Raw genomic sequence first — 21,991 nt, 5'->3', positions numbered from 1 at the left:
AAAGAAAGAGAAAAAAGTGAGGATGTGAGCTGTGGGACAGAGTGAAATGACTGTGCTTTGGGCATGTTTTGAAAGTTTAATGATGTTTTGATGGCTCCGCAGGGTCAAGACGCAGGAGCCATCAGCCAGGAAGGGGTGCGTGAGAACTTAAACCTGGAGCGCCAAGGCTGCAGCCCCTTTTATCAGGAACTCATTGACGATCCCTTTGTAGACCCAGTAAGTTTTACCAGATGGGTGTGTGTCATGGCTCATTATTTTGTACCCAAGGCCATCATCTTAAATTGCAGTAAAAATGCCTGAGTAGACTCCCGACTTGGGGCACTTAATTAGATTTTTCCCCCTTGACTTATAAATTCCTTCAAAAACAGCATTTTAGACAAAGTGAATATTGATTTCAGACCAAGTCATTTAAAGCCCAAAAGCATTTTGGAAGGACTAACATTACAGGAAATGAAAGATAACCTCAAGACTAATGGCATTATAGTCAGCAAAATCTGCAATGGGTAAAAAATAATGAGAAAGTAAGCAATGCTGCCTGTTTTATAAAGAAGAAGAGAGGTGAATATGAAAAAAAAATCCATAGGCAAAGAATGTTGACAGAAATAGTTATGGGAGTAGAAAAGAGCAAAAGTTGGAAAAGGAGTAGATTGACCTTTATACATAGAAAGCAGTCGCTCCGGGCTATGACTGGGCTTTTTACTCAGGCACACAAATCATATGGATAGCTAAAAGAGTGGACACGAAGGGGGAAACAGAGAAGGCCGATACATCTCTGCTCATGACATTTTAATAGGCCTCTCCAAATCCCTTCCTTCACTTCATCTACAGCGTTGATCCACCTTCCATCATCCATCTAACAATAATTGCTCTCTGCGTCCATCTGTCCATGAGCTGGCTGATCAATGGGATTAGTTTTTCTGTTTTTTTTACAAGTTGCAAAGACTGAAGAGGGGAGGGACTAGAGGCTGCCAGTGAGAGAAAGAGAGATAAATGCACCAAGATGTAAAGATGAATAGAGAGTGTTTAAGACAGACAGGAAACACTGAGTGTTAAAGTGATAGCTCTAAGCCCAGCAAGAGGAGAAACTTCATTGTTCACCGTGCAGACACTTGAGAAATAACTCAGTGCCTAAGAATCCGGGAAAGCTATCATAAAAACTCGCTGCTGAAAAGCTTTGTTTAGCTCTGAAATTCATTTGTTTACTCCATCTCTCATGTGTCAGACTCCACAGGAATGAAGATACTCAGTTATCTCAATCATAACTTTGGGTTTTATTTTTTACTGATCTGCTCTTCCTTCTTCTGGGATTTCCTTACTATAATGATAAGTACTTCATCACACTCGTCTTCGCTTTGTCTTCTAGAGCCAAGACGTGTACTCATCCTACAGAGAAATGCCTCAGGAAAATTTTGCTGAAGTTCTGCTGAGGACGGGCAAACTGGCTGAGGCCAAAGCTGAAGGGAAAACTGTCTTTCCTGCAACAGAGGGTAGGTGTACACGAGTGGCTGACATAAGGAACATACAGAAAAAAAAATATAGATTTACTCGATTTTCTTCACTGAATGGCACACAGACCAATAATTCTCATAGCACATTCCCAAGAGCATCATGGAAGTCTTTTTAAAAAATATGATATAATATAATATATAATTAATTGGTTCTGGGCAGCTATTAAAATGTTTAATTGTGATTAGTCACATAAAATTGGGGGATTATTTGCCAAATTATGGGCAAAATATAATTTTCCTTTAAAATGACTGGTATATGAAGAAAATATAGTAACCTTTAACTTCCAAAATATAAAACAAGTAAACAGCTTTGAGAAGCAGTATTTACACAGTATCAGTTGAAATAGTTCTTTAAAATCTCATTTTTTACTTTACTGCAATAAAATCAATAATACAAGTATGAAAATTTTTCGATTTACCAAATAAAAGGTAACAAGTCAGCAGGATGAATTTAAATCTGTGTGAAGCCACTTTACTTCTAAACAAATAGGGAATTATATTGGATGAATTTCCAGCTATCAGGTGAACAAACAGGAAGCAGGATTTGAAGGTCAGATCTGCTAGATTTGCATGTTAGATAAAACATCAAACAGTACACTAACTTCAATCCATGCACCTTTAGTGGTACATTATCCAAATTTCTGGCCTATAATTTATCCAACTTTTGCAGTCATAGCTTGACTGTTTGGCTAAACATCTTGCATCATCCACCCTCTGTTATCGGGGATTAAGGCGTTAACGTCGGGTTTTACAGGTACAAGGTCCGGTCTGTAATGTTAACATAGATATGTGTAGCATCCACAGAAAGCCCAGATTCTTAGCTAAAAGCTTTTTAGAACCATTTATGTGACCACCAAACACAGTTAAGATATTTTATTATAGAAAACCAGGTAAACAAAGTTAGAAAAAAACCCACCAGGTAAACAAAGTTAGAAAAAAACCCACAAATTATGAATCCCCTTGTCCAATGACGTCCGACGGCTTGTACACGAACAAACAGCACTGTTGCCGAAAGCACGCATCCCGCATATTACAAACAGAATAATTTTCATTTCGCTATGACTAAGATTCACCAAACCAGAGACAAAAGAAGGCCAAGTCTGTGCTTCAGGTTTGTACAACACAGTCATAAATATGTCTTACCTTTGATATCTTGCCTCCAAAACGTAAATCCTCCAGTAACAAACTGCATTTAATGTGTGTGTGTGTGTATATATATATATATATATATATATATATATATATATATATATATATGTATATATATATATATGTATATGTATATATATATATATATATATATATATATATATATATATATGTATGTATATATATATATATATATATATATATATATATATATATATATGTATGTATGTGTATGTCTATATATATATATATATATATATATATATATATATATACACATACATATATATATATATATATATATGTGTGTGTGTGTGTGTGTGTGTGTGTGTGTGTGTATATATATATATGTATATGTATGTGTATATATATATGTATGTATGTATGTGTATATATATATGTATGTATGTATGTGTATATGTATGTATGTATGTATATATGTATGTGTATATATATATGTATGTATGTGTATATATATATATGTATGTGAATATATATATGTATATGTATGTGTATATATATATATATGTATATGTATGTGTATATATATATATATATATATGTATGTGTATATATATATATATATATATATATGTATGTGTATATATATATATATATATAAATATATGTATGTGTATATATATATATATATATATATATATGTATGTGTGTATATATATATATATATATATATATATATATATATATATATATATATGTATGTATATATGTATGTGTGTATGTGTATGTATGTATATGTATGTATATGTATGTATATATATATATAATAAACAAACATGTTTCTGGTTCAGCATAGTGGAGCAACAGGAAGAGAGGTAGAGTTTTTCCACATCTGTGTGCTTTCACATGTGTGTGGCTTTGTGTGTTAAGAGTCAGTGAGGAAAAAAAGGAAAAACGTGAAGGGAAACAAATGCACTATTAAATAATAATGGTATTAATTACCATGCGATAACGTGTTAATGGGCCTAGCCCTAAACATGATCCATAAAAAAACATATATAATTACTATAATAAATAATACACACAAGCATCTGTGCAAAGGTATCAAATAATAATATCATAGTGGTATATGTAATGTTGAATTATGTTACATAAATCCATCATAATAACAAAATATTATGGTTTTGTTTGATTATGGGACAAACAGTGTTGGAACCAAAGCTGTTACTTATTACACCATCTTACCAGTGAAGCTGTGGTATTTGTGGTGAGCGTGGTGGTTGAGCGCCTCCTCTCCTCATCCTTCTTAGACCTGGGAGTTCATGTGTGGTGGACTCTGGGACAACATGGGAAGAATAGCCTCATGTTGATTAATTAATGTGTCCTCACACAGCCCACAGCAACAGTAAATAATGAAGCTTCAGTGCAGTGATACAGAAGAGATAGCATCAAGTCAAAACATCAAGGCCACGCTCGTGATGGATCACAGCTTCTTGCCAAAATCAATGCCACTAAAAAAAATAAAGCGTGTGTAGGAATGCGAGGCACAGACTGTGGTCAAATCATGCCAGTGCTTCAGTATGCACACGTGTTCCTCCTTTAAACACGTGCAAACACTTTCACACCCCATCACCAAACCCAGGCTCTCATGGCGTTGCTGTCATTTAAGTGAATATCTCCCTTCGTAAAAGTCACCTTCCCTTTGGAGCGGCTTGTGGAGTGCGACGTGTGGAGAAAGGAGAAAAGCTGGTCTGATAACAAGCTTCGATTAATGGCCGGCCTATTGTCCGGCCGCACTGCCTGTCCTCAAAAACAAACCAGGAGATGGCCTTTAAGAAAATAAATATATAGATTTTTCACGTGGCCCTGATAAGATGGAGGTAATTAATGATGACACAAGTAGAAAGCGACTCAATGGGATTGAGCTGTATAAGGTGCAGACCCAAGCACTTGATATGAAGAGAAGCAGAGACACACATATTACTCCATTACACACATACAGGATGCATGGAGCAATGCCGTTGGCTGCGTTTTGACCAGGCCATAATCAGTTGTTTTTCACACTGCCGTCTCGGGTGAAACAGTAATAAGTCAGTGTCTCACGATTCAGCTAACAATGTGCTCGATTTAGCTGATACGGGATCAGGCATGTGTGTGCATTTAGGGACGTACGCACACAAAAACACTCCATTCCATGCACCCTCTCCTTTCTTTATCACATTTCCACTCCATCTCTCTCTCAAGCAGAAATATTGTATGCTTTAAAGTCAGGGTTATCTACTCTGTGTGTGTGTGTGTGTGTGTGTGTGTGTGTGTGTGTGTGTGTGTGTGTGTGTGTGTGTGTGTGTGTGTGTGTGTGTGAGAGCGTATGCGTGTGTGTGTGTTTATCCCTCTGGTAATTCCTGTCCCGATGGTATCAGTAACTTTAGAGAGGCGTGTAATCAGCTCATTCTGAGATGTAGCTCATTGAAACCCGGGGGGTAGGAGAGGAGGGGAGGGAAAACGGTAAAGGAGGAAGGTGGGCTCACTGCTTAAGAGAGCTGTTATGGCTCTTTAAACTCTCTCCACCCCTACTCACAAATGTGCTCAGAAAACTGAACATGTCAGGTACTGGCCACTCTGTGTGTGTGTGTGTGTGTGTGTGTGTGTGTGTGTATTTGTGTGTGCATATGTATATTAGTGTGCATTTTGTTCTATATATATATATATATATATATATATATATATATATATATATATATATATATATATATATATATATAAATATATATAAATATACAATATATATATATACAATATATATATATAAAAGGTCTAATTAATCAGTGAAGATTAATTGGACCTTTCATAATTTCTCTTAAGTCTCAGTTTCATTGTCAATAAAGCAGAGAGAAACCTGTAGTCAGAAATGACTTGTTTCCAATTAACGTTATCATCCTGCCTTGTTAGCGGGTTCTTCAGAATGTTTGAGAAACAGCTGCACAGAATATGGTCGGCTCCTGATAATCAAACTCCTTCTCTTGTCTCTGCTATTAAAACCTCATTTGGGATTCAGGAGATTCAGCTATAAAGTGCACTTTAAATTAATTTTGAACTCATTTGTTGAGCACTTATTAGAAGTGGGCATCTACTTAATCTTTGAATGCAAATCTCCCACAGTTGCTTGCCACGTGTGTGTGTGTGTGTGTGTGTGTGTGCGCGCACGTGTGTGCGCAGCTTTAAAACAATTACTTTTAGAAAGATTGGAGAGAATCCAGAATTTAGGGGAATTATTAATGGCCTTGTCTTAATTTCTTCTCATCACCTTCTGTTTTTACATTTTTCTTCCCATCTCTGGGAACAGATGAGGTGTGTGATGAGGGCCACTGTCTCCTACATTCAACACACATGGGATAAGACTCATCCAAGACAGAACGGGTGGCTGTTGATCCTGAGTGGTTTCGTTAAAATGTTTTTCCTCACTCCCTTCTCTCTCATCACTCCATCCCTTCCAGTTTTGCTGCAGCTGGCCAACGATGCATTTCCTAGGGACATGATGCTGGCTCTGTCCTACTTACTGGCCCTGCCTCAGGTAAGTATACCCACATGCACTGACACACACACAGAAAGGTGTCAGTAACAATAGAAGTGTTTCTTTCCTGAGATAAAGGAATATATACAATACAATACAATACACAAAGGGTCTCAGTCCTTTTTCTTTGTTTTAATGTCCTATAAAATATGTAGATGCAGGTTTTTCATTGCACTCCATACTATCGCCCTTACATGCAGGTATTAGATGCCAACAGGTGTTTCGAGAAGCAGTGCCGCTCTGCCTTGTCCCTCCAACTGGCTGCTTACTACTACTCCCTCCAGATCTACTCCCACCTCATGCCCTACTTCAAGGACAAGAACCACACACTCTACCAGGTTAGCATGGAATACCTGCTCTGTGTGTGAGGGGGAAGGAGGGAGGGGCGGTGTCAGATTTTATAGCCTTTTTAAAAAAAAAACTATTTCATGGTGCAAAAGCTACAAAAAAGCCAACGTATTTTAAAACGGATGAAATAAAGAAGGTCAGAGAGCAAAAAGTAACCTGTGAGTGGTCGGGATGAAATCTGCAAATCCAAGCGTTCATCAGATGAAACAATCTGGAGTTTAAAGCCATAAGCACATAAGAGAATGTTCTCTTTTTGGCTTTTGAAGGAATGTCTTGACAGCTAAGAGATTCTGTTCAGGCTTTAGCTTTTAGGCAGTACATTTTTACAGGTAGCTTTCTCATCCAAAGTTAAAATCTATTTCAGGTTCACAAAATGTTCCAGCTTGCCAGATATTAAACTGGGTTTTCAGATCAAATTCAACTGTTTTTGACCAATCTGAATATATTCCTTGCATGTAAAAGAAGCTTTTAAGGCTTTTAAAGATGTTAAAGTAAATAAACTTAAGGCATCAGATACATCACAATTTTTGCGTCAGCAAGAATCTTGATTTCACTTCTGGCTCCACTTCACTGAGGGGCCGAGGGTCTCCCATCACAGACTGTGTTAGGTACATGTTTCACTGATAACTTTCCAAAGAGCTTTCAGTTTTCTAATCAGTTTCTAGTCAAGACTTGTCCTGTTCATTTGCATTAAAACACTTTTCTTGCGTTACAAGTCAGAAGCTAAACATCGTTCAGAATGTAAAAGTGAATGCAGTACTGACCATGAATGATGAGATAAAGAACCCTGCTATGGTAATGCATTATTGAGAATGCAATACCATAGACATATTTCACCCACATTTGAAACATTTGGAGCAAATGTCCTGTTGAATAGATGAAATTCGATGTTCAAAGGTCACATGAACTCAGAATCTACTTCGTAATTGTAGCAAACTTTCCTTCATAGATGAAGAGATGGCATTTTTACACACGAGTAGTCAAAGTTCTGGCTGGCCAGTGGATAAGGATGGTGATTGTTCTAATTATGTGTCCATTTTTCCATATTTACAACACAGGAATGTTGTTTGCAGAAACTATTTGACAGGCAACACAAAACAAATAATGAAATGAGTGTTTTATTTGCAAATTTTCAACATTCTATGTAAATTAGTGCATATAAGTAGTACATAAATATAAAAAGTATTAGTCCATAAGTATCACAATTTTCTCATTACATGTTACAAGACTTGAACAGTGATGATTCCTTTACTAACTAGTTTATTTAATCTAAGCTAACATTACTGATGGCCTGTGTATGTCTGCATGCACACACATTTTACCTCCTTAATGCTTTGCCTCTTACCTTACTTCCACATAGTGGGATTTTCTGTCAAGGTTCCCATTTTTACAAAAGAATCTAATGTTTACAAGCTTTGCTTCTTCATTTTCTCTTGAATATAGGTGGATTAGTGATACATCAGTCTAAGACTATTGAGATTCCCAGTGAGCATAAAACTCTAGTTTTATGCAGCTCTCATGCATTATATTTTTTATTGCTATGTGTCTGTTGTTGATAGTAATGATCTTAGTAGCAACTGCTTTTGTTTAGGAGCAGGCTATCAGGGAAAGTTGTCTGTTCCTTCCACTGCAAGCAGGACAGATTATGACTGATGTGAGTCACAGTTTTGTGTGCATCCTGGGCAGCGCTTCAGGCACCATGGGGGTTTTTGGTAGCGTGTATTTTGCCCGGCAAACATTACTTTAAAAAACATACATCGTAATGTAGCAATGATTTTCAACTCTGCTCCTCCATAACCAGCATATTTTTCTCTCATCTGCCAAACCTGACTCACATGAAAGCTTAATGCCAGCCTCGCATACATGTGCAAAGTTTCCTCTCAGGTCACAATTCCAATCACACCTGCACACGAGCCTGAAAACGTTCACAATCATGATGTCTGTTTACATTCATCACGTATAATCAAATAAGAAATTTTTTATGCATAGAGTTGTCTGACCTTCGAAGAACAGCAGTTGAAGATGGAGCAATGTAAACAAACACTGCTGTGTACACGTAGCTTTTGCTGTCCTGCAAATTTCAGTCACTCCCACCTTAGCCCTTTAAAGTCTGACCCAAGACGAAATATGGAGAAAACTCAATTTTATTTTTTAGTAATATGAAGTTTTTATTTAGTCCTTTAACAAAATGTAAAATTGATAAATAACAAATAACAGAAATGAGTTTTCTGTTTACAATGGCAGAAAACGAGTATTAGATTTTCTACCGCAGGACTTTGAGTAAAGTTTTACTATAAAGGGATACAGAAGGTCTCAGAAACTGAATGTATTCAAATGAGATACATAAGGCATTAAAGGATTGATATTTCAAGTTTTTAAAAATTCTTTTAAGATCTCTGGCAATATATTTATGGCAAGTTGATGTGTTTTCTCTTTGACTAGAGGCAATTTTAATTTTTTCTCTTTCTAAAATAAACTTTTGCTGAGTTCAGTGAACATTGCAATACATACAATAACATAAAGTTTGAGATTACGTTGTGTTCTAAAACCTGTAGGACAGAGGACTAAACCTGGACACCCTTGGATTAAGTTGAATGTGCAAATTAAAATAAGGAGATTACTATGAAATAAAAAAACACAGTGACATCACAATAAAGTTTTAAGGGCTGTTTAAAGCTCTTAGAATTCTTACAAAAGTAACACTGATGCCGAAATAGAGAGAAGCACAAATTTAATCGAGAAGGAAAGATGAGACTGCAGATGAGTGGCAGCTGGAGAGCTGGGGGTGATGGGCACAGAATAAAAGAAGAAATGCTTCTGACCTTTTACTTGAGTGGACTGTAGCTCTCATGGGTTTTAGCTTAGGTAGAGGCAGGGAGGTAAAATGTTGAAATAAAAGAAGAGAAGAAGGAAAGAGGCCAGCAGAAGAAGTGAATAAGTGTGTCCCAGTTGACATTCAAGGTCACAACTGTGCACAGAAACACACTTCTGCATCCATAGTCGCACAACCAGACTAACAAGTTACACTCAAACTTACACGCACATTTTTAACTTCACACACTGATGCTCACATCCTTCCTGCATCCTAATGGCAGTAATCACTCCCCAACCTCCTGCCTCAAGTGAAGTTCAACTCCATTAACTTAAAATATATACAGCCTTTCCTCCTCTGCTCTCCACTTTAGCAGTTGCACTTTCAATTTTAGCTCATTTCTTCATTTTTTCATTTGCAGTTTCCTTTGTTTTCCTTTTTTCCCCTTTTGCTGGCAGAACTAGCGTCAGTGCTTATCATTTTGTTTCAGGTTCTGCTGTCACTCAGTGCTTATTAAATTGAAAAAGTCAACTTTTAATTTTATTGGTAGTTAAGACAAAACAAAAAAACCCAACTTTAATCTTTTATCAGATTCAAACTTCTCTCTTTTTATCTCTCAAGTCTATTCTCTAATTGTCTGAAATCCAGTTAAATTCATATAAGGAATGAGCAAAAGTCATAAAACAAAGCCAACAAATGTATTCAATGAAACTATGTCATATACTCTTATTTATTATGTTGCAGTTAGCATGCTAACCTGCTAACAGCCCACTCTCTCTTGAGATGGGACAAGGGGCCAACCAGTCTGACTGAACCATTATGAGATGACTCAAACCTCTTGTCAGTTATATTATTGCACCGAGTTTAGGGTGATGACTGCAGAGGTAAATGCAGTAGTAACAAAACCATGAAACTTTTGAGGCAGCTTACACTTTGGATACACTATACTTGCCAGTCCAAACTGGTTTTTCAGTACAGTTTTTATTATATTTGTATATATGACAATAAATGAACAACTTTAAAAAGGTAAGTAAAACAATGGGGATAAAAAGAAAAAAAATATTCAACTGAAGTCAATGAAATGGAAATAAATGAACATCTATTACAGGCTGTTTATGTGTAAACAACCTGTAATCACCATTGTTGTGGTGATTTGTATAAATATGCTGCAAAGGTTTCTGGCATTTTTGGCAAAATTATTCATCCAGTCAAAACCAATCAAAGTGCCCAGCAAAGTTAAGATTTTGCAGCTGATTGTTGCAGTTGTTCCAAGTATCATTCTCTCCTGGGTTAAATCATTGACTTAAAATTAAACTTTCTATTAAACTTTAGCAAAAAGATGACCTGAAAGCAGGATTAATTGTAGAGCTGACACAACACTCTTCACAGCACAGAGAGGATCACGTCTTTTGTTCATGATTATTATGCAGTTCACTGATTGTTAATTCTTTTCATGTTTTACTTTTCACCTGGTCATTCTGGCCAAGCTAAACCCAAACTGCTCTGATGTATGAAAGCTAACCTAAACGAAAGAAACCAAAATGGTAACAGAGAAGCATTAGCAGGGTACCGTCTGGTCCTGAAGAATACATTTTCATGTAGATTTGTATCCTAAATGATTACCTTGATTGGTAATACAGTAATGTTATATATGTTTCCATGATGCTTCATTCTGTCTCCATAATGCTCAGCTTGCTATCATTCCTCGTTCCATTTGCACTCGGTTTGGTGTCTTTTCTCTCCCCTTCGGCCTTTCTGGTCCTTGTCAATTCTCATGCCTCTCTGTTAACAATATTATCTTGACTGTGCATGCTTTATACATTTTATTTTGCTCTCTACAGCTCCCTTGCGTTGTTATATTTTAAGCACATATATTTTACACATTGTGATATTTCAGATAAGTCTGACAGGGGGGTGTCTGTTTTATACACATGCTGGCTTTGCATTGCAAATGAGGCTTGAAGAAGAAAAAGATGTCACATACTCTAGTGTGTTTCTGATACATACATGTACAAGAAGTGCTTGTCTGCTGCCAGTGCATGTGGAAACTGTTTTAGTGAGACTACAGGGTAATATGTTTGTGTGCATTTTAGAAAAATATCTGTTTTCCAGTGACAACAAGTGTTGCATGTGTGTTTGTGCATGTCAACTTGTCTCCAAGTGTTTCCCTCTCTTTGCTTGAAGAGCAGTAACACTGTCTCAATAACTCTTACGCTCTTTCAATTCTCTAGTCGCTATCGCATAATTTCATACCCAGGCAATAAGACGCCAAACACTCAAGCCACTGAAGTTATCCAGTCACAAATAGAAATGAAACCCTCTGAGGATTTACTCAAGGTGTTTGATGTGTTTTTAAAGCCTCAGTGAGCAGCCTGTTGTCTTAGCATTCTGCAGATGCACTGCTGTGGTTTTCAGACCAAAGCTGCCTGAAAAACAAAGATTAAAAGTTAATGGAGAAGCTCAATTTAAATCAACTTTTGTGTTCAAATTATATTGGGTGGTCGCAAAAGATGAGATTTAAACTTGATACACAGCAGTCTTGTTGGATGCATACTGTACGAAATAAAGCCCTTTAACCTCTTCATGACGAGGTTCATTTATTTCTGCCTCCTGTCCAAAACAGAACACCCAAAATAAATGAAGTACATCGTTGCAGCTACCAGAGCTATATGTATAATATTGGTCGCAAAAGAAAGTCAAGACTTGTTTACTGTGTCAGCACAGATTCACTTTGGACACCCACCAGCCAATGTTATTGCTCTATATCTCTGTCAATCGTTGAAGTCAGGAGAATTGACGAATAGTGTTCAAGTGAGACACACATCTCTGTAATCAGCAGGGCACTTTCATGTAACACCTTGTTTTTGTGGTTTGCTTCTAGTGAAGAAAGTAGCCGAGGCACTAAAGTTCTCATTTTATTGGTACATGCCCATGCAGTTTCTTGGAGTTTGAATTGTGTTTTGTTTGGAGAAACTGCTCGCTCTTGAGTCTTTTATTTGATTTAATATTGTAAACAAACAACAACAAAAAAAAAAACCTACCAAATCTGACAACTTGTCAGAGAAAGTTTTTTTTTTTTGTGCAGGCCTGCTTAAATGAGAGAATGCACACACTGATCCTATGTAAATGAGAACAGGAAAGTTAAAGCAACCTGTCTCGTAGTCTTATCAAAACCGAATGGAGTTGACAAAAAACCACAGGAACCAGCTCTAGAAAGTGTGGAAAATTTTTCTTCAAAAACAAATTTATACCTGTGACATGACGGTTCTGAATGAAAGATGGGAATCCAGCAGGCAAATATGTCTTTTTGATATGAAATGCACCATGATAACCCACCATGCGATCTATTAATCCTGTTGTTTACTATCTGTCAACATCAAATGTAAACTGTATCACCCAAGCTGTAGGGAACCCCCCCCTTCTTCTCCCATATCATTAAAGTGAAGTATTCCAATCAAAATCCATGAAGACAAAGATGAGTGACTTTGTTGTGGAGGAATTTGATTGACTTGCAAAGAGCCTTGTTAAAAATTAGAGCAGAAACTAAATTTGGAGACTTCTCGTCCAACATCAAGTGTGCTGTAGGAAGAATTGCCAAAAATTCCCATAAACATACTCCTAAACATTGTGGAAAATCTTCCCAGAATAGTTAAAGCTGTTTTTGTGCCAAAGGATGAGCCATATTACTATGAAACCCGACAGAATAAGAAAAGGTAGACACCCTGGTACTTTATCTTTTATAGTGTACATGTTGGAGTTTTCTTACTTTACAAGTTTAAGAGATGTGTTTACAACATTAAGCATTCTGCTTCTGCAACATTCACTTGCTCACAATTGACTTTCAAGGTCTTCAGCTGTTACTTTCCCATCTGATTATGGCTCCCAGGCATGACGACGCAACTTATGGTGCAGCGACACAGAGGCTGGGTTTCCATTACTCCCCGAGGCATAATGAGCTGTTTTCCACTTGCTTGCACTGGAAGTTTTCATTATGCTGGTTAAAGTGCTCATTTGCAAAGTAGAGGTGCTCTCTGCCTTAATTGTTCATTTGATGGTGTTTACACAATGCTGCAAAATAAAAACAGTTATACTAAAGCAGAGTATGATTCTGCAGGAATCATCAAGCTTTTTCCATATGTCATGATAACATTTAGTTTTAGAATGAAAGCACACAGATCATTGTGAGGTGCCTTGCTTTCAACTGATGTCAGTAAACCATTGATATTTCTGCAGCTATAAAGTTTCTAAATATCTTTCTGATACATCCGAATTGTGGACAAATTATTTGACTTTTATTATTCACCAAACAGATCATTATATAGGAAATGTTTTCTTTGCACTCAGAGGTTCCCTAATGGCCTGTAGAGACATTTTACATTGCTCACAGTCATTGTAGATGCTCTTTAATTCAAGACTACAACAGAACTGAAAGTGCTTGATGCAGGAACTGACCTTGGAAGGGCTGGACCTTCGAGCCAACTCCAGGTTGTTGAACAAACTGGAATAATGAGGTGGACTGAACGACCTTCCAATCACAGAGAAGCACCACGACTCCAGTAACTTTTACTTCCATTTTTGTACAAATTGCGCACTTGTACAAATTGCAGTCTTGTACCACAATCATTAGCAGTCAATATTTTACTCATGGGAGGCCTGTAAAGCAGACTCACTGCTGAGAGGGCCCTATTAGACAAATATACACTCTAAATGCACTGTTGCAGCTGACTGGGAATATTTAAGACCAAGCAGTTTCTAAACCTTTGATTAAATCCATGGCTTTGACTTTGCTAACTCACTCGTGCTCCTCTCACTTGTGTCTTACTTGTGATAACTCCCCTTCATGGTGTATTATGACCCACAGTGCAGCCAGGGCTGTTTATGGAGTGATTATTTCTTTACAACCCATGCCTGGTTTCGTTCCCTCTTCGCTTTTTTACTAATTATGCGCACATGCTGTATGCTCCATTACAGTATTAGTGCTAATGAGGCCACTGACTGTAGAGCTAAGTGTAAGGCATGACATAAATACAACTCATTAAGATCATTACTAGAGAAAAGGCATCGCTATTTCTCTACAACATTCACGCAATAAATCTTGCAGACAGCACATGTTAAAAATCGGGTTAACTTGCAAAAGTTGTTTGCACTCATTGCTTTTTTAATGCGTATTTGCGGGTGGGTTCATGTACAGTGATAAAGATTGTTACATTGTGTGATTGGTTTATGCATACTGCTATGAATTTCGAGTCAGAGAATATCCTTATAAGCCATTTTCTTTACCCGTCATGTCAGTGGGTTTGCTATTTATTCTTCGCTCTTTGTTGTACTGTTGGGTATTTCGATTTGAAATTAAACACTAAAGCAATTATTCATTGGTGGCCATGAAATTCTGTACATATATAGTCCATAGATCCATTGACATCCTGACTGTAGACGTAAATAATGAGTGGACATCATCAGCATTCATTATGTCGTGGGCTGCATTCAAACACAGAAGTGGAGCTGGAGAGTGCTGCGCTGAAACCTGACTGGGTGAAGATGAATATCTGTTTGATAACAGAATTATTTTCAGAAGGATGAGCAGCATATTGATCAGGGTTGAATCACCTTAATGACGTTTGGGAACTAAAGTAAATAAAAAGAGATATGATAGCTATGAGAGAATTGGAGTATTTTTTATGATTTTCTTAAATGAAAATGTTTTTAAAATAGAAATACAGTGGAGCTAGAATTGTTCACTAGTCTTACCTTAGTAGACAATAACATTAGAATGCCATTGTCCAGCAGCTGATAACATACCAGCTTGTTGCATGTTAGCTTTTGGATGCTCTGCCATGTTTCCTCTGTTTGGCATGTGTTAATGATGACTGGGCAATGCCAGACTAATATCAATGTTAATTAGATGCAGAAGATGGAAAAACAAAGGGCTTGTGACAGGAAGACACCTGGGGTTTAATAAGGATTTATGTTATGTTAAAGATGGGTTAAATAAAAAAAGTTGGAAAAATCAACACTTTAATTCAACTGAAGTGAAATCCTAAGTCTTATAAACTTAAGTCATATATCATGTGCAAACAAAAACTACTGGATAGTTAGCATTGATCCATTGTTAAATTTATTGAGTTCCTGCATATAGACAAGAAGTCAGCTGGTCTTGGACTTGGAAGTCCTGCAATGAAAATCTGTCCCGAACCGACATTACCAACAACAATCAGCAGTGTTTGACCTGTTTAAACATTGCTGATACGACTCAGGCTACAAACTGAAGCCAGATCTTCGCATTCAGCTTATTTGTGTGCGCATTTCTGTGCGCATTTCTGTATGTGATGGTTTGTCATCAGGTCTGACATGTTCACATCAATTTCCGTGATTCCAGCCGTCTGTCAGAGCCAGTGCTGTATAATTTGCAGTGAATAAAAGGGACAAAAGCGCTATGTAATTAAAAAGTTAATATTGATTCACAGTAATGAAATGGAAAACCTCAAAGAGTTACAACAAAAACTTTTTTTTTTTTTAAGAATTATCCAGGCGTCTTTTGTAAACAGGCAAAATGATTTTTAATGGTTGCAAAATTGTGACTGAAGTATAATAACGTGGAAAATTAAAAAGGAAAATGAGAGCACAGTGTGGTAGAAGTGATTTGAGACTGTGACAGCATTTATATTTTTACATTTGTTACTTCTTAAGAAGCATCACAGTGAGGAGAGAAGACAGAGAAAAGAGCCTGTGGCACCAGTGGAATAGCTAAAGGGAAGATATATAAAGCTGGCTTCCTCCGAGCTATGTAACACCACATATTACCTTATGCAGTTTCATTCATACACTTTATTCCTCTCTCATACTACTTGTGGATTTTAAGCCATTTTGAAGTATAATAAAAATGTAGAATAAAAAAAAAAGGGTTTATTTGCTCACTTTGAAGTCAGCTGGGAAGTAAAAAGTACTTATTAGCAAGAAAAAGGAACAGATACTAAATGGGGCGGGGGGTAAAGAATGTTCAGAAATGCAGAAAAAAGTAGTGTTCCGAGGTTTAGGGGTGTAATCCACATGAGACCTAACGCTGTGGTTGAATGACAGAGACGTGGAGAGAAAATGCAAACAGTATTTCATCATGAAAGCCTGATTTCAGTCGTGCTCTTCAAAGATTGGCTCGTCTATCACAGTTTCAACAGACTTGTCCCTTTGTGGTGTTCTTGTTTATACTTGGGAGCTGGCTGTTCCTCAGGAGAAAAAAGTTGTCATCTCTGGTGAAAGTTTGGTGGTTTGATCCCAGACTTCCCTACCCAAGCTGTTGAAGTGTCCTTATTGGGCAAGACTTTGAACCATTTGGATGCTTATGATGTGTTTATTACCATGCAAGTGTGTGTATGATATGAAAAAGTACTGCTCAGCCTATAAGGCTATTTAGACTCTGAAGTGCTATGTGAGTGCTTCTGAAATGGTGTATATTGCATGGTCAACAAGAAATGGGTGCTCATACCAAGAATGATCTAAAATGAGCCCAATGAGTAGAGCTAAGAGACTTATAACGGGACTACCTTCAAAAACATAGACGGCATTTGTCTCTTGTTTCTTATGGAAGTCAGGAACAGAAATGCCACATTAATCTTTGAACATGGGACCTGAGAAATAAAGGGAAGGACATATTTTCAATCTGAACTTTTTTTTAAATAACTAATTAAAATTCACTGCCTGGCGAAAGGGAAAAAAAAGTTGCCACCGAAGGGAAAAAAAAAAGGTTACTCACACAAAGGGCATATTCATATCAGCCTTTTTGATTCAAATCCTAGTCCGTTTGCTTGGAAAATCTGTTTTGTTTGGGAAAACTTGAATGTGTCAACCAAATTATGATTTGGATCAAAGTGGTCTCGGTCCATCTACAAACACTTTTTGCTTTTTGTTTCAAGAGGACAAAACGCAGGAAGTGGACTCCAAAAAAAAGTCCCTTTCTGTATTTGGCCTTGTATTGCATTGTGGGAAGCAATAACTGCCTTGTCTGTTGTTTATACTGCACCCATTGTTGCAGTATATTTCTGCAGTATACTTGCATAAGACAAAATAAAAAAACCATAATAAAGCAATAGATTTGATCTCCATGTTTAGCTGGAGTGGATGAAACAATTTTCTTCTCCACGTGGGCCTCGTCCTCTTTTGCTAAATGCTAGTTCAGCGCCACCTTTGGTAGAATCATTTGACCAAAGTGCAGCATGAACATGATCACCGTCTGCATGGAGACAGCCCCTACAACTGAGCCGAGTCTCCAGTCGGACTGAGTATTGTGGACCGTTCGGATGCAAATGCACCCTAAGTTTTCATTTAGCTTTAGCTATTTAGCTTTAGCCTGCATTCACTTTGACATTGTTTTGAAAAGCTTCTGCAATGTTACAGTATTAATTTACATCCATCCAGTGTTGCATTTATACACATACATTGTAGATTTTTCAGGCTTTGCTAGAGGATTTTTTAATGTGCAATACTGAAGCAGAGCAAGATAAATGAACATGTAATTCATCAGACTTTTTCCTCAGCAAAGATGAAAAATAGGAGTAGTGTATTTTTAGGCTATATGAGCAGACATGCAGACTTCTGTCTGTATAGCAAAGTGAAGTATTGAATCCTATATTGTGCAAGGCTTTATAAATGCCTTAGATATATGCTCCCTAACACCGTCCCCCTCAATGGCTTTCCCTCTCTCATCTCCTGACTTACCCTTCTGATGGCCTATCTACACTGGCTATACTTTTAATATTCTTCTTCAACTCTGCCTCTCACTCTCTTTCCGTTCCTGCTTTTGAACCAAGTCCATTTCCAAAGAAAAACAAACACACACACACACACACACACAAATGCTGTGAGCAGAAAGAGGCACTCAGAGACAGACATAAACCTGTTTTTCTGCTTATACATTTCTAGCAGCTGTAATTACCTTATGCAAATGGGATCAACAAATAAGCCATCTCGTCTTCCTGGGCGACGACATGTGAGATGCCAAAAACCCAAATTCAGGAGCTTATTTAATTAGAATGGAGGTGATGCAGGAGAAAAAGAGAACACTTACCTACATTGGCCACTGCATGACACTGGCAGTTAGAAATGTGTAGCGAATATATTATTTCCCATATGCCTGAAAGACAGTCGCAACATTCCAAGCCACAACTTCTGCCCATAATCTCCTGAGATGTGGGAAGAAGCTGAATGTTAATTTGCCTCATTTAACTCAATGTCATTCCTGGAGCAAAATTGTAGGAGAGTTGCTCTGCTCCTACCTTTTTCCTCGGATTTTTTTTAAATCACTACCATTTAAAAAAAAAAAAAAAAAAAAAAAAGCTTTATTAGTGTACTGCTCAGAGAAGTTGGAAGCTTTTGAAAACCACGCACCGGGGGTGTTTGACGCACCATGTTTGACATTTAGTTTAAAGCTTTGGTTTAAAGCTAATCCCTAAGGGCACTTTGAATTTGGTCAAACATAGCCATGACATTGTACCTCACCTCCTGTTTCTCTATAGGAAAGAATTGCTTTTGAAAGCAAATAATAGCTGCTCACGTCTGACTGTTCCTGTTTCTCTCTATGGATTAAAAGATGTTTTACTTGCACAGTATACACAGAAAGGAAAGTTCAACATTTCAGACATGCTAATGTTCAATGAAATATAATGTTTAGCTTTTTACTGAATATTTTTTTCATATTTTAGATGTATGCATTTTATGAAGATATACACTGGCAAACACTGTAAACGTGTCCTGTTGTCAATGACCTGTTTTGAGGCTGAGGAAATGCTGGCCATGATTCTGCACATTTTGAAATAAATTAATGCAGAAAGCAAAATCACAAGCTTTTTATTGGCATTGCATCAGACGTTGTTTTTTAATCTGGCACTGATGATTTGATATCTCCAAAAATGACACAAGCCTCATATTGGAGCATAGTTTTAAATTGTCAATCCAACTTAAACAACACTTCAGATTGTCACGTCATGCATCACTTACCCAGTTTAAGTCCTTTTTTAAAAATTTTTTTTTATTATGACCTCTTTATTTGGCCGTTTAACAAAATCTGAAAAAATATTAATTTATTTTTTGGTATGTTCACCATTTATTACCATGTGACAGGTCAAAATGATTGGAGTGTAATCTTCTGCTTTCTGGTGTCCTCCAGGAGGCAGGATGCCAGTAGTGAACAGCAGGGTTTTGCGTAAAGTTTCTTCCATAAAGTGATGCAAAATGTCTCAGAAACTGTATGTATGAAATATGATGCCTTTGGCTTTATGAGGTTAAACAGGTGACTGATATGTGCATTATCACACAGTAAAGCTTCAATTTAATTAGTCTGTATTTTAATTTTTCCAGGCTGACCCAAAGGAGCTGATCCGATTGGTCACCCAGCACGTGTCCTCCTACTCTGACTGGCCAGAGGAGCTGCAGAAACTGATCAGCCAGCTGCATGTGTACAACGAGCGCCTGAAGGACTTCACCCAGGCTCAGGTGTTGCAGGGTTTGGGTCGTGGTGTTGATGTTCAGCGCTTTAGCTCTGACTCGGATTACAAGAAGGAGACTATCCTTGGTCTCACTGAGTAAGTGTGTAATAAGAGACTTAGAAATTGGTGTCTTTTTTCTTTTCTTCGAATAAACATCTGCATGTGTAGATAATTGAGGTTACAAATGAGAAGTCCAGAAGTGGATTAGCGTTGTAGTCAGAAAGGTGTGCTTCAGTTTTGTAGCACATTTTAGTGGGAGTAATCAAAATTTCTACTTTAACACAATGAAATCTGATGATTTTCTTCCTGTCTGCATTTGTGTGTGTTCAGGACATTGGATGATGGTGTGTACAGAATTGCCCTGTCACTGGCAAAGCGCTACAATGTTCCTCTGTGGGAGGTCTACATGACTCACCTCGAGTTCCTCTTTACAGACAGCGGGTACATGAACACTCACTCACACACATAAACACTGTTACATCAGCTCTCCCGGAGCATTTTTCATCTCCTAGTTTCTCCTTTTGCCATTACTTTTGTTATTTCTTTCAGTTTGAAACCTTAAACCTGCTCATATGTCCTGAAAAACATTTTTGTATAGATTTAAAAAAAAAAAAAAAAAAAAAGAAATAATCATTGCTAGTGTACACTTGTTCAGTCTTTTACGTGTTATTTTTGCACACTCAGATGCCCCTCCCATATCTAATTTGAGTAAAGATTGGGTTTAATAGTCTAACTGGCACCACCTCCAGTTTGCTCATAGGATGAAAGAGGCATGTTGCAAATGTGTATTGGAGAGTGAGAGGATGCGAGTGTGTCACAGACTATTTCCATAATTTATTTCCACTCTGACTTCATAGCTTGGGTATCTGACTAGCTCTGCACCTTTCCTTGTTTTAATAGAATGCTTTTTCAGCAGAGTTGAGGGGAGTGTGTGTGTTTGCAGGCCCACATGTACATCTGTGATAAATATCCCCTGTCGCATTCTGATATAAGCAAATGGTTTATGGACTCCACTTAACGATAAATTACAACCCATACCTTCTTCAAACCCTCCCAAAGCTACTTTGTGTGTGTGTTTCCACAAAAATCTCAAGATCATGACAAATGTGTGAAGGATATTCATAGTATAATCTGGACTAGAAGCATCTGCGATATGCGTATTGATTTAACGGATGGATGGACCCAGGAAATGATATAAATAGAGCAGGGGGAGGGGGGATTTAAAGGGAAAAGACATATACAGTTGGAAGTAGGGGTGCGAAATGGAATTTTGACTTTTATTGATCCCTGCAGGGAAATAAATTCTTTGCATATCACTCCTGTGATTTGTTTAGTTGCTGCTGTTGTACATTGCCTTGGAATCAAGTCCAACTATGAGGTTAGACTTGGGGTTCCCTCTGTCCCTGACGGTCCAACATCAGCTTCTTAGCTGGACTACCGGTCCATCTGCCATTAGTGAACATAGTCGATTTTTTTATGTGTTAATTTAGTTATCACATAGACACAAAGTGTAATTGTGCTGCAGAAATGTCCATGAGTGTTATTTCTTTGTTATTGCTTATTTCCATAATTAGTTTCTTATTTATCCACACTGGCTGGGGCGGGGTTTGGACAGTGGCCTTTCTGTGTGGATGTTTGCATGTTCTCCCTGTGTTTGCGTGGCTTCCTCCCACCGTCCAAAGACATGCATGTTAGGTTAGTTGGTTACTCTAAATTGCCCTTAGGAATGAGTCTGAGTGTGTGAGGTTGTTTGTCTCTGTGTGGCCCTGCAATGGACTGGCAAGCTGTCCAGGGTGTACCCTGCCTTTCGCCCAAAAGACTGCTGGGATAGGCTCCAGCTTCCCTGTGACCCTGACTTGGATTAAGTGGTTAGGAAAATGAATGAATGAATTTATGCACACTTTTGATTGTACTTAAGAGACATTCCATCTGCCTTATTAGTTCTGTGTAGCATGAGGTGAATCCAGCTCAGTGTCACCCAGAATGGATGGTGAACATGTTTCTGATTGCTGAAAATGAGTTGCTCCAGTCAGTCAAATCATGAAGTTGATGGTTTGTCATCAAGTATTATAAAAATGGAGGGCAAGCCAAGAATTTTTTAAAAAGACTTTGAGACATTTATTTCAAGTTCTAGCAGCAGCATCTGGATGAGCTGCAGATGTTTAAT

General features: G+C 37.5%; 1 protein-coding gene across 1 annotated transcript in view; it reads left to right on the top strand.

Moving 5' to 3' along the window:
- The window catches only part of nbas (NBAS subunit of NRZ tethering complex), a 181,537-nt gene that overhangs the window by 90,990 nt on the left and 68,556 nt on the right, over nt 1-21,991 (top strand). Inside the window, exons 38-43 of the mRNA XM_079255987.1 lie at nt 103-216; nt 1,364-1,487; nt 6,113-6,189; nt 6,390-6,527; nt 19,697-19,920; nt 20,155-20,265. Of these exons, the coding sequence (XP_079112113.1) occupies nt 103-216; nt 1,364-1,487; nt 6,113-6,189; nt 6,390-6,527; nt 19,697-19,920; nt 20,155-20,265 (788 nt within the window). The remainder of the gene's footprint in view (nt 1-102; nt 217-1,363; nt 1,488-6,112; nt 6,190-6,389; nt 6,528-19,696; nt 19,921-20,154; nt 20,266-21,991) is intronic.

This window comes from Telmatherina bonti (genome assembly GCF_933228915.1).
Source record: "Telmatherina bonti genome assembly, chromosome: 16".
NCBI classification, from domain to species: Eukaryota; Metazoa; Chordata; class Actinopteri; order Atheriniformes; family Telmatherinidae; genus Telmatherina; species Telmatherina bonti.
This window is presented reverse-complemented; position numbering and strand designations above follow the sequence as displayed.